The 12,276-nt window shown below is 36.2% G+C and overlaps 1 protein-coding gene across 6 annotated transcripts in view; it reads right to left on the reverse strand.

The window, feature by feature from the left end:
• STRN (striatin) overlaps window positions 1-12,276 on the reverse strand; it is a 68,586-nt gene that overhangs the window by 42,576 nt on the left and 13,734 nt on the right. For all 6 annotated transcript variants that reach the window (XM_040059867.2, XM_040059866.2, XM_040059872.1 and 3 more), the window contains exons 3-5: window positions 5,829-5,902; window positions 2,763-2,841; window positions 804-968 (exon numbers count right to left, since the gene is read on the reverse strand). In XM_040059867.2, coding sequence (XP_039915801.1) covers window positions 804-968; window positions 2,763-2,841; window positions 5,829-5,902 — 318 coding nt within the window. The remainder of the gene's footprint in view (window positions 1-803; window positions 969-2,762; window positions 2,842-5,828; window positions 5,903-12,276) is intronic.

The raw sequence follows: 12,276 nt of genomic DNA on the forward strand, positions 1-12,276 counted from the left end.
AGAGTGAGGATTTCTGAGGAAAGCTGTGTTACTACTGAAATAGCTACCTCAACTATTGTTCCTACATTTCTTCATAATTTTTATTATTTTTCCAGTTTTGCAACTACAATATCTTGAACAAGAATAAACGGATTGTTTTTCTGAAACCATTAGAGTTAACTTACTTTTTTTTTCTTTTTTAACTCTGCATGGAAAAGAGAAGAAAGTGGAAAAAAAGCCTCTTAAGTTTTAACATTACTTAAGAGAAGAAGAACAAGCTTTTACTGTCTTTGTCTGACTTTCCATAGTATTAGAAATATTAAAACACAGAAATTAATTAATTTCTGTTACATTTACTTACATCTATTCATCAGTAGAAAACAAAAAACTTCCAGGACTCAGAATGTAATGAGTAACTTTGTTTTTCAGATTTAGCCAAAAAAATCCCACTCTTGTATAGATCATCATGTCACAGTCAGCACAGACCAGAAGAGCAAAGCCTGTAACCTACACAGTAAAGTGTCCAGCAATATGAACAAACCATTAACTTGAAACAACAGACTTCTAAACACTTAGAAATCATATCTCAGAAGAGGCTTGATTTGACTTAGGCATCTAAATGGAAAAAAAAATATGGTGCTTTTAAGATATGAATCTAAAGAACTACCTCCATACTTATTGGTTAATATTAAAAAAAAATAGATAGAATTGCTCTCATCTCAAACTAGGGAAAAATCCTGAAATCTTCTCAGTAAACAAAAATTTTGTTCAACACCACTAAGTGCATTTATCCAGAACGAGAACAAAGTAATTTTGACGCTTACCCGATCATTGCGTTCTCTTTAATCTGGCCCTCGGTTCCATTTACCATTGGCTCTTGATTTCTGTTTTCTTTTTCTGAAGCATCACTTGAGAGGCCCAATAAAGCTCGCACTCGTTTTGATTTCACATCCAATATTGTGTCGGTGTAGCCCACTTCTTGTAGATACCTGAAGGAAGGGAACTCATGCTAATCTCTGCACATCTCACTTCTGCAAAACGTGAAATGGAAACTTCCCCCTGAACTCATCCCCAATCCCTTGGCTTAGCAAACTATGGTGCTGAGCTCGCGAAACATGCTTGTAAATCATCCTGTACCAGCTGCAGAGGGATCGCCTCTCGCAGTACCAGCCTCGACAGTCACTGAGAAAAAAAAACCAGAGAGCCTAGCAGTCAGAGGTTATACAATACGTTATTCATTCATTTACTAAAATGGATGGAAAAGCACTTTCAATTAAAATATCTGCAACTGCTTTATAAAAATCACCACAGCTGCATGCACAACCATGGTTGTTTTATTCTTTGAAACATGGAAACGAGATACAAGCAGCACCAGATATGTTCCTTATGTAAACATTATTAGGAGCCTAGAAAAAAGGGAATAAAAAACAATTCCTATAGCCACGGCTATTAGTAAGAGTTGCTATTTATGATAGATTAGGCTTGATACAATCTTTGTCTTCCCTTTCCTTTATTCTGCAATGGATCTGCAAAAATTTGTCTTCCTTATAAAGACTGAACAGCAAAAACCCTTGTATGAAAACCTCACAGCCTAGAGTTGGCTCTGTAGGTTTAAAGCTGGCTCTTTCATCAATATGCCATGTTGCCTTTGAGAGAAACAGGAGGGAAACAATGATTTAAAATAGAAAAAGTAAAAACTGCTTTGTGTCCTTGTGTCCCTCCCTCTAGAACATGGAGTTAATAGCAATGAACTGACTAAATTTTCAATATTCTAGACAACTCTGAAGAAGAGAAACGCTATTTTACAGTGACAGCTGTTACAAATCAGGGACATGCACTTTTCCTGCAAGAACATTCTTCTCCTATTATTTAACAGTATCATCCACATAACCACATTAGGAGAGAAATACTGATCGTTGGCTATAGAAAAGTCACACAAGTCACCTATGCAAAACAGAGTCTGTCAGTAACATGCACTCTGTATTCAGCACCGTGTCACTCTTGTGTCACTGCACTGAGAAGGAATGGCTCGTCTTCAAAATCACTGACCCAAGTCATGACCACTCTATTTACATTTATTCAACATGCATGCAAAGATTTGAGCTCTTGCAAAAGAGAAGCCCAAACAAGCCATCCAACTAACATAACTTTTGTACAACTCCTTGGAAAAAGGTATTTTAATATAAGTTTCAGACCATCCTTACTGTCTCAGTACCCTCTCATTTAATCCTCTGTAACGCAACAAATATCATGGCAATTAATTTAGTTAATATGATCACAATTCAAAAATTAATTTAGCTTAACAGATATTTGTTTCATTGAGATGAACAGAGAATTAGAAAACATCTAGCCTAACCTTTTGGTTGTTAGTATTTTCTGCAACTTTAGCAAGCCAAAATAAAACTTTTCTTTTTTCGAAGTTCCCTGTTTTTATTTTATACAGTTCTTAGCAGAATTACTTGCGTCTTTTGCTTTTTAATTGCAAAGTGTCATGACACACTGTTCTCCCAAGCAGCCTATTTGATTTTACTCAGTGAAAGAAAAGTAAATGAGATCAGGTGTTTGTGACTTGACAAGGCTTCTCATCTTTTTTTTTACGAAATAGTAAAATTTTTCAAAACCCAAGGAAAAGTAGTGCAGAAGCTCAATGAACTTCATTATACACACTAACTCGCCTTTCAGTAAAATATAACTGAAAAAAAAATCAAATACCATCACCATCATATTTCATTAGTTGATTCTTTCTTTGTATTCAGTATTTGAATCCTTTTTTCAACACTTACTGTCTTAACAGCTGTCGTCCTTGTTTCCATATTAGCTGACTGTTCTGTTGTGGCTGAATCTCTGTCTCATTCCCTTCATCTGAAAAAGATTATTTTATTCCATTTTTTTCCTTTTCTTACTTGCATAAAAGATGCCCATCTACTTGAAAAGACAAATGTGATCCGCCTTAAAATGATTAGGAATGGTTTAATAACAAAATTCAAAATGCAAATAATGAAAGCCGAAAAAAAAATGCACACAGCACACCATTGTAGTACTATATACACATTAAGATTTCAGCTACATCCTACTCTGTGAGAGCAAGTTCCATTAGTCCTAACTCCTAAACAGTCTTACTCTATGAAAGCAAGATCCTAAGTCCTTTAGGGGCACATGACAGTCAGTCTGCAGTCCAACTTTTGCTTTGGCCTTCCAAGATAATTGCTGCTCACAGTAATTCTGAATACAAATATCTTTAACAGTGATATGGGTTTCCAACTTCCCAATTTCCTTAATATTTGACAGTTCAACATATATCTACGAACATCAGTTTAATCCTTATTTGTATTAGTTTTGTAGAAACAAGCAAACCACAGGGTTTATTTCTTAATCTGAAAAGTTGCTGAAAATATTTAATCATATTTTCCCCAACTATAAATTTGTAACCAAATGTTACTACGCCAAGGAGAATCTACAAAAAAAATTAAAAAATCATGTGGCTGTTCTCTTAAGAAAACACAGAATGCTGGCAACCAACAGCTACATGTTTATTGCATATATAACTTCACAGCCCATGATGGTGAGGTTTTTTTCCTCTCCTCAAGGAGATGCATATGCTTCCCAAGATCTTGTTTTATTATCTATGAAAGCCTCTACAAAACTTGAAAACCTTGTGGTCCAAACACTGAATGATGAACAAGCTTCCTGTGTAAACAAGACTTGAGAACCAGAAAGACCTGTGGTATAGCCCTATGAGTAACTGATATGTGACATAGGAAAGCTATTATTCTCATCAGGAAGTCATTCACCTTTAAACAACTCAATTAACACTACACAAAAAACCCCCTTGACCTACCTAAAGAAGCTATCAAATACTAACCAGAATTCACATGCAAGGAGAGACATATGAATTTTAGACATCTCATATTCACAAATCTATTTAATAGTAACCACAGGAAATAATCAAATGCCCAATCATTTTCCAATGACAACTGGACACAGCTGGATCCAACGCACAGCTACCAAAGCTCAGTCTGTAATTATTAAAACATGACTGAGGTAAATCTGCCTGAAAATTCCTTTTGAAAGCAAAACCTGTTCTTCTGAAGGCACTGTTAAGTATATCCAGAGGCAAGAATTCTCCTGTGCTTAGTCTCCTCAAAAATGATGACTGCTAGCAGCAGCAGTGGTTTACAGATAAGAACGAAGAGACTTTCATTATGACGAAATTATAGCAGAAGATATAGTATATATAGTATAAATAGTAGACTGTGTATATATATATTTTTTAAAGTATCCCTTCGCCAGGAGATTGAAATCTTTCTTCTAAAAGTGTGTTACAGACTTGCCAAGAGATCCTAAAGAAAACAACAAGGACCCATGTGGAAGAACTACTACCAACATTTCCACTTTTTTCCACGACTGGGCAGAAAAAACAGGAACAGGGTGATGGGAACATATGGACACACAAGTATCTATCAAAGACAACTTCGAAATAGCATTAGAACAAATTTTCTATTTTAAGTTATCAGTCCAGATTTGATATAGAATAAAAATATACATTTCTGATAGCCATATATATAATACAATGGGACAAATGAGAATAATGGAATTTTAACTAAAGTATTTCCATAATGTTGACTTTGCAGTCTAGACCTCTGCTGGGCAAGCCAGGCCTCACACTACATTCCTCAGATGGAAACTGGAGCAACATGCCATAGCTGCATCCTGAGAAATTACAAAAACCCCCCATGGTTGTCTAGGATTGTGGTAGGATCAGGACAAAGTTTTCTAAAGGTCCAGATACAGATTGAGATCTTCCACTCAGTAGCACCAAATTCAATATCTCTTCAGTTATGGAAATAATGCTGATAATTGCACGAAATAATTTTTTTCAAAATTTCATTAAAACCTTGGACAAGAAAAGTCTGGTGTAAAGCTTTGCTAGTTCATGTGGGGTTGGATTTTTTGTTTATTTTTAATGACCCTCTAAACCCAATGAGGGAAGAAATCACCATGACAGTCAACCAGACCATCACCTCCACGAACCAAGAGACAGAGATAAGATCTGCAGACATTCTATGCTCTGCCTTATATATAGGTGGTTCCAATTTCATTGTAGTAGAAGCATCAGGAGACTGAGACACAAAAACATTATCTATTTTTTTCAATGGCTCGATCTATAGCGAGATCTCTGTACCTCTTTTTTATTTTTTTTCCCCTGAGGAAAGGATAGGAAGATAAGAGGAATAAAAGGAGGTAATTTAAATTCTTAATTTCCCCAGTTCAGTGCTTAAATCTGTTTGTATGAAGTAGAAGATGAAAGCAAAACAGCTTTGCAGAGACAAAAAAACTGAAATTAGCTAAATGCACCTCCAATGATAATTTGAATTCTACAGAGAAATCTCCCATTCAAAAACTCTCACTTATCTCTAAATACACTTCAATTATTTTTTTTCCTGGAACACCACTGAAGTAATTGAACAAAAAAATATGAATTATGTATTTCATTCAGAAGAATTATCCAGAGATAAAAGGGTTCTACTGCCACGAATCTAATATAATCCTGTTCTAAAATATCCATACACATCACTAAGGGATAGAAAAATTACTCTCTCCAAGAGCAGTCTGCCCATTTGGGTTAGGATTTTTTTAAAAAACTAAACTAACTTGATTTATTAATAGACACTTAGAGCACTAGCATATATTTTTAATTGTACAAGAGTAAAATATAGGCTTTATTAATTATCTCTATTCTCACTGCTCCATTAAAAGACTTAGTTTATCAATACTATCAATTCAGCATTTGCACATAACATAGTTATGCTTTTATTCCAGTAATGAAGTCATTTTCAATAAATTCTTACCAGAATCATAGTTCAGTGGCTTCATATCTCCCTGATTCAGTTCTGTGCCATATTTTAATTTGTGGTATTTAGCCCTGAAAGGAAAGCAACCAAACAAACAAAAAAATTCTTAGTACATTTAAAGGATCTCTCTAAACATGTCACCTGTTTTCACTTGAAAAGCCACTCTTTTCTTCTAGGCTAGGAACAAAGCAAACCAAATGGTTTTACCATGATTTCAGATACATAATTTTATTCAAATATTTTTTCCAAGGATTACATGTAATTGAACAGTGAATACTGAGGAAACACAGAGAGCAGCTGACTGAAGATTTTACAAAATGTTCTTGCTACAGAAAAGGTCCTTCCCTGTGGACAGGAGCAACTCTCCTGCTTCCCTTCCCAACCCCCCAGTTGTTCCTTTGCAGCCATCACTATGAAACATTTTTACTACCCATGTCAGTTCAGTGCCATCTATTTCATATCTCATACTGTCACTCCATTAAGCAAACTTTAGTTTTATTCTCTGAAATGCTGTGCTCTCCAACAGCAGCAGGCCCTCAGTTAGAACTGCTCTAAACAAGACTTCGCAACGACAGCTCACCCACACCAGTTTCTTTCAAAGCTGCTAGGTCTGCCACCGCTTTTGACCAAGTGCAAAAATGGAGACTCTCTTCCAAAAATATTTAGCCTTCAGGAGCTCTAATCTAATAAGCCCCACAAAGCATGCCATACAATGACAACAAGAGTTGCTACAAAAAAAATGAAAATGCTTTCTAATTTTAAAAGCTTCATCCTAAAGACTGATGTATAAACTTTTAAATACACATAATAACACCACAGTAGTAGAGTATTACACGTGCATATGTAAGTTACTCAAGATTTATTATAGTAGTCATATAACACTGCAACAGAGAAAGTGAGACAAAGTGAGCCTTTACTAGTTTTGCAATTTATTCTCTCCTTCTCTGACACTCACAACGACTTTTTAAGTACAAAATTACAAGTTTTATACATTCACAACTGGGTAGAAGAGTGGCACTTATACTAGTTCCTACCCTAAACAAAAGGCTGAAAAGTCAGGAAATGCCGCATGTGCAGTCTGGGAGTAGTGGGACAATCAAACACGTACACGCAGGTTCAAACACAAATGTACAAAGCCAAGTGTAGGCTAGCAAGAAACAGGCTAGGGGAAAAAAACAAAAAAGAAAATCCAAACAAACAAAAAAAACCCCCAACCCAACAAAACCTCCCATATCTACCAACATGAAAAAGAGTTCTATTAGCTCCACTAGGCACAAGGGAGCTCTTCCACTTAAAATTTGTTTCTAAAAAAATCAAGGGTTTTGAAACTTCGTAATTGTATGAGGCAAGTTTTCAGTAAGCTCCCATGACTGTATCAAGAACGGCTGCAGAAATTGTTTTCAGGTTACCTATGCCTCTTGATTGCTTCTTAAACATCTCCATTACATTACTGTTCTCTTTTGCCTTTTCCTGTTTCATCAAGAAAGCTGATTACTTCTAACAAAACGGTGCTGAAGAACGCTTGGTAGTTCTTACGCTTCAATATCGACAGTACTAGCTTCCTACTAATCCAGTCGTGTTTTAATTATTATAAACATTTAATTCTGACTGAGAAGGGTAAGTGAAGAGTGAAGGAGTGCCTCTTAGGCATAGCAACATTGACAGATGAAGGAACTAACTCTCAAGAGCCAGAGCACTAAGCTCTAACTCAGCAGAGCAGCAATCAACAAGAAAAGAAGAATGTGCTTGAAATGTATTAAAAGCAATAGATGAAAGTTAAAAACATTAGTCAGTACAGAAAAGAATAACTGAGAGTAGAACAAAATCATAGTTGAATGCTCAATCAAAATATTTATCTATCCTTTTCCAACTATCCATTTCTTACATGTTACCCTGGACAAACAACTGCATTTCATTATTGTTAAATATTGATGCTATGTATGCTTTTCCCCCACCATCACTAATGAAAAACAATGATTAATCAAGAATTAAGAAATCCTCCACTCTGTCCTCCCCAACTTTAAACACTGCAATTTTTTATGCAGTCATGAATTCAAGAGACCTTAATGTGTAACCTATTTTGATCTGATTTATCAGAAGTGAACAAATATTAATACTCTGCTCCAATCTGGATTACTGACATATGTTGTGTTCTACCTCATTCCTTCAAATCATTTCAGAGAGAAGTTAGTTTTGCAGCAGTCAACATTTGCTTTTAGTTCATGGGTTTTATACAACTATGCTCTAGATGTTCACTAATTTTCTTATCAAGTTTTGTTAATCATTTCCAGCCTAAGTAAAACGTTTGCTAGGTTCACTGGAAGGATCATTCTTTGTACCTTTCCTCTTCCTCAGATCTCATGTTCTCCAAAATCCATCTTTCAAAGATTCAGACTGTAGTTTTTAAACTTTTCAGTATATTTATTTCAATCTCCTAAATCCATGTTTGCTCACTTTTTAACTCACTTCCCTCATAAATCAACTGTAATAGTCTTTTTTTCTTACTGAAGTTTTCCCCACTCATCAAAAGCATTACAAAACCATTTCAGCAAAATGAGATTATTCATTCAACATCCATTTTAAGATCCTAGTACCACAATTTTGTACCTGGTTCCACCTCATAGTGCAACAGCTTTTAAATATTTTGTTGTTATTCTTTACTTACACGGTCTTGTACACCACTGGCCCTTTAAATTTATTTTAAGGACTAAGATTTCACCTTTTAGAGGACCTAACTTTGTATACTGCAGGCAGAGACCAGCAGTGCTGCAGAAAAGGCAGAAGAACCACATCCTAGCAAAGAGGCAACTGAAGAGATGAAAATCCCAAAATGTAATCCTTATTTTCAATATTGCTGGCAAAGTTAAAAACACAGTTCTAGAGCTCTGACTGCACAAAATGACAAAAAAACCTCAATGCTATTATCAAACCTGAATTAAATTCTACTGGCTTAAATTCAGGTCTCTGAGAAGGACACAGACTTGAAACAGAAACATGAGTATCATGCCAAAGTATGTGACACACAACTCATCTTCGCTTGTGGTCAGCTTCTAAAGTTCAGAAAACTATTACAAAAAAACTCCCATAAAATCAATATAGACCGCTGATAGGCCATTTAGGAAATATTTTCTACACTTCTTCAGGCAGTATGAGATTTATTATAAGACACTTTCTTATGATACAGCTGAAAATGTCACAGGTATGAAAGATAAACAATCTTCTTTCTAAAGTGCACTAAGAAAAGGGCTGAACACCATGACTCAGACTCCAGGACTAGAAGGGAGTCTTGACCCTTCATTGCAATGACCCTGATATTGCAATCAAAAGCTATGAAACTTTTCACAAAATAACCTTTAATTCTTTTCTACATAAATTCAAAATATTACTTATTCCATTAGAACATTTCAATTTAATCTGTTTTTACAATGACAGAATATCTCCTGCCCACCTGTAATGCTTAATTTTTTCATTTTTCAGAAATCACATGGTCCACCTGCTAACAGCTTTAAACTGGCCTTGCGCAGCTCACACTGAACTCTAGCTCACACATCCCAACAGTGTGATACTACCATCACAAAAAAGAGATAATATATCTTTTCATGGTAAAAAGTACAAAGTAAAAGTTTCTTCAACCTTTGTATCATCTGGTCAAAAAAAAGGACAGTGGTTATGTGGCAGGGGAGAAAAATTATTATCTGAAACTTGTTCAACTTCAATGATTTACCTTCCATATCTGAAAACTACATATGAATTATTAACAGTATGCAGAGACAGAAAAATTACTTGAAAATAGTTACCTGAAGGATACAACTTCATAGAAGGTATTTTCTATCTGAAGACTAGCCTCCCAGTTATTTGAAAGGAAGCTACTTTAGCAACTGTGAAACTATGTTCTTGGGTAGATGCCCTTACTCAGATAAATAAGTACAAATATTACCACTGCTCTGCCTTCTGCCCTTCATTACACAATTCTCCTTTTTTGATTAGCAGTGTTTTCATTAAATTATGCGTCTTCTATTCGGTGCTTGGAAACATTCAACATGTCTGCCACAACTTCAAGAATTGCTTAGGAAAACCTAAAAGCCTTCATCCAATTTTCCTGAGTGCAGTGAAACTTTTCTGAATACTTCACACAGAAACAAGTTTGATTCCAGTCAGAAAAAAAAAGCCACTATTTCTTGGAAATATCTGTCGCCAGACCTGAAGCATCTGATCCAGCTGTGCTGAGGGAGCCTGCCAAAACATCCGTAGAAGATCTGGGAGCTGCCGCCAAATCAAGAGACATAAACAAGAACGACTGCCAGGAACAGCACGGCGAGATATTCTACCCAAGGGAGAAGGCGCCAGCCTTACACTGATCAGACACATCAGTGCAGAAAACAACATGAAATTAAATCAACTGTTTCTAGACACATGGCTCAGGAGTCCAGTTCTTTGGTTGAAATATGTTAAGACAGGAAGTGAGCTAGACTAGCTGAAATAGGACATGCACTTGAGAGAAACAGTACGAGGTTTCAGCTAGCTCCTGAAAATCCAGAGGCACCAATGCAATTTACTGGTGGTGGAAAAAGTATTGATAAAGTCATAAAAAGTAGCCCTCAACTCTGAAAAGCCTCACACTGCAATCTACTGGATGCTGGCAAAACTACACCAAAACTGCTGTTGAAAAATTCTAGCACTTAACTACGCACTTGCTCCTTCTAAGCTCCTCGTTATTTCGCCTACTAAGACTCTTCAGCAGAAATAACCTGGCTTGCTATACACACTATAAAAAGGTAACCTCACAATTACTAAAATAAAGACTAAACATTAAACTAAAATTGCCAGAAAAACATGGCAATCGGTAGTAAAACTTATATTCTACCTCACCTATGATAAAATGACATGACATGAAATAGAGAACAACGCTTCTAATTTCTTTATTTATAGTAAAATTTGAAACTATTTGGTTGATAAAAGAAATGTGGAGCAGCCACTATAAAGAACAGCAGCTCATAGAAGCATGTACCTGAGAAAACAAATGTTGCTCGGGTTTTTTCATGATTTCCTGAGGGTATTGTGAACGTAGAGTACTCTGGTCCACAGTTTCATATGCTGTTCTGCTACTCATGACTTATTTCGTCCAGCTGAGAAAGAGCTGAAATGCTGCACAGCCAGGGCGGAAATGAAGGAACAGAGGAATGATTCCCCGCCCCCTCACAGCACACTAACCTTTCCCAAATTTGACGGGAATGTCTTCTTCCTACCTTGTAGGATCTCATTTTCCAGCTCCAAGAACCCAATGGAAAATGCCAGCATCCTGACTACTGCCTGACCTGGCTGACAGCTGATTTAGGAAAATTCTGGGAAAGAAAGCAGTGCTTCCAAGCTCAGTATGTTGCCGTTCTTTGAAGTATCAAGCAAGAACACTTGCTGGGATATAATTCCAGCTGAAATACAAGACTGTTTCTTCAGAAACTGGCAAATAAAACTGCTGTTTAAAACTACAAACTCATAAATAGCTGTCTCCAGCACACACACCAGTCACAAGCATCACATCTGCTTACAGAACCACTGCACACTCCTACTGCAACTGTCACACTGGATCAGATCAGATGACTGTAGCCTACTGACCTGAGCAACCAACGCTAACACCACACGCTGCAGAGAAACATGCAACATAAAAGATACAGATGCAAAAACTGTAACAAGAAGCCACAAAGCGTTTTTTCCTAATCCTGACAGGGATTGCTGCATAAAGTTTTAAATGTCATAATTTAGGTGGATTTTACAGGATAAAACTGGGGGACATTTTCACCATCCATATGGAAGCTTGATTTTTTTTTTTTTTTTTTTTTTTTTTTTTTTTTTTTTTTTTTTTTTGTCTCTGATAGTACACAAAAATGTATTTACATATTTTGATAATTTTAAATTGCTAACTTCTGTGGGTTATGAACATGAAGCATTAGAGATACTTTTACATAATCAGGAATAGCTCCCCCAGGTATTTCTCTGTCTTTTGAAATACAAGACATCTTCACAGCATGCATGTAACTTAGAGTATATCTTTAGCTGAACCCATGACACTAAGCTTTGTAATCATGCTTCAAATGTAAGCCTTTCCACAACCATAAACTGCAAACTCCATTATGTATACATTTTGCATTTTTCTGTGCTCTTTGATGTAAGATCAGTACCACAATAAGGCCTGGGCAAAAAGAGTATTTACCTTCAGCATTCCTCTAAGAACTCCCCAAAGCAGAAGAGAATACACTGGAGCCCTGGGGCTACTGCTGGCCAGAACCCTGGCAGCATCTCCATGCTAGCAGATTAACTGATTGCTACCAGAAAGAGATGAACTGGATGGTAGAAGACATGCCTTGTGCTAAAAGTAGCCCATATAAGATGAGCAAATCTAAATGCAATACAGTAATGTAACTACTGGTGTCCTTTTAAAATTATCTAC

Source organism: Hirundo rustica, chromosome 3 (genome assembly GCF_015227805.2).
Source record: "Hirundo rustica isolate bHirRus1 chromosome 3, bHirRus1.pri.v3, whole genome shotgun sequence".
Lineage (NCBI taxonomy): Eukaryota > Metazoa > Chordata > Aves > Passeriformes > Hirundinidae > Hirundo > Hirundo rustica.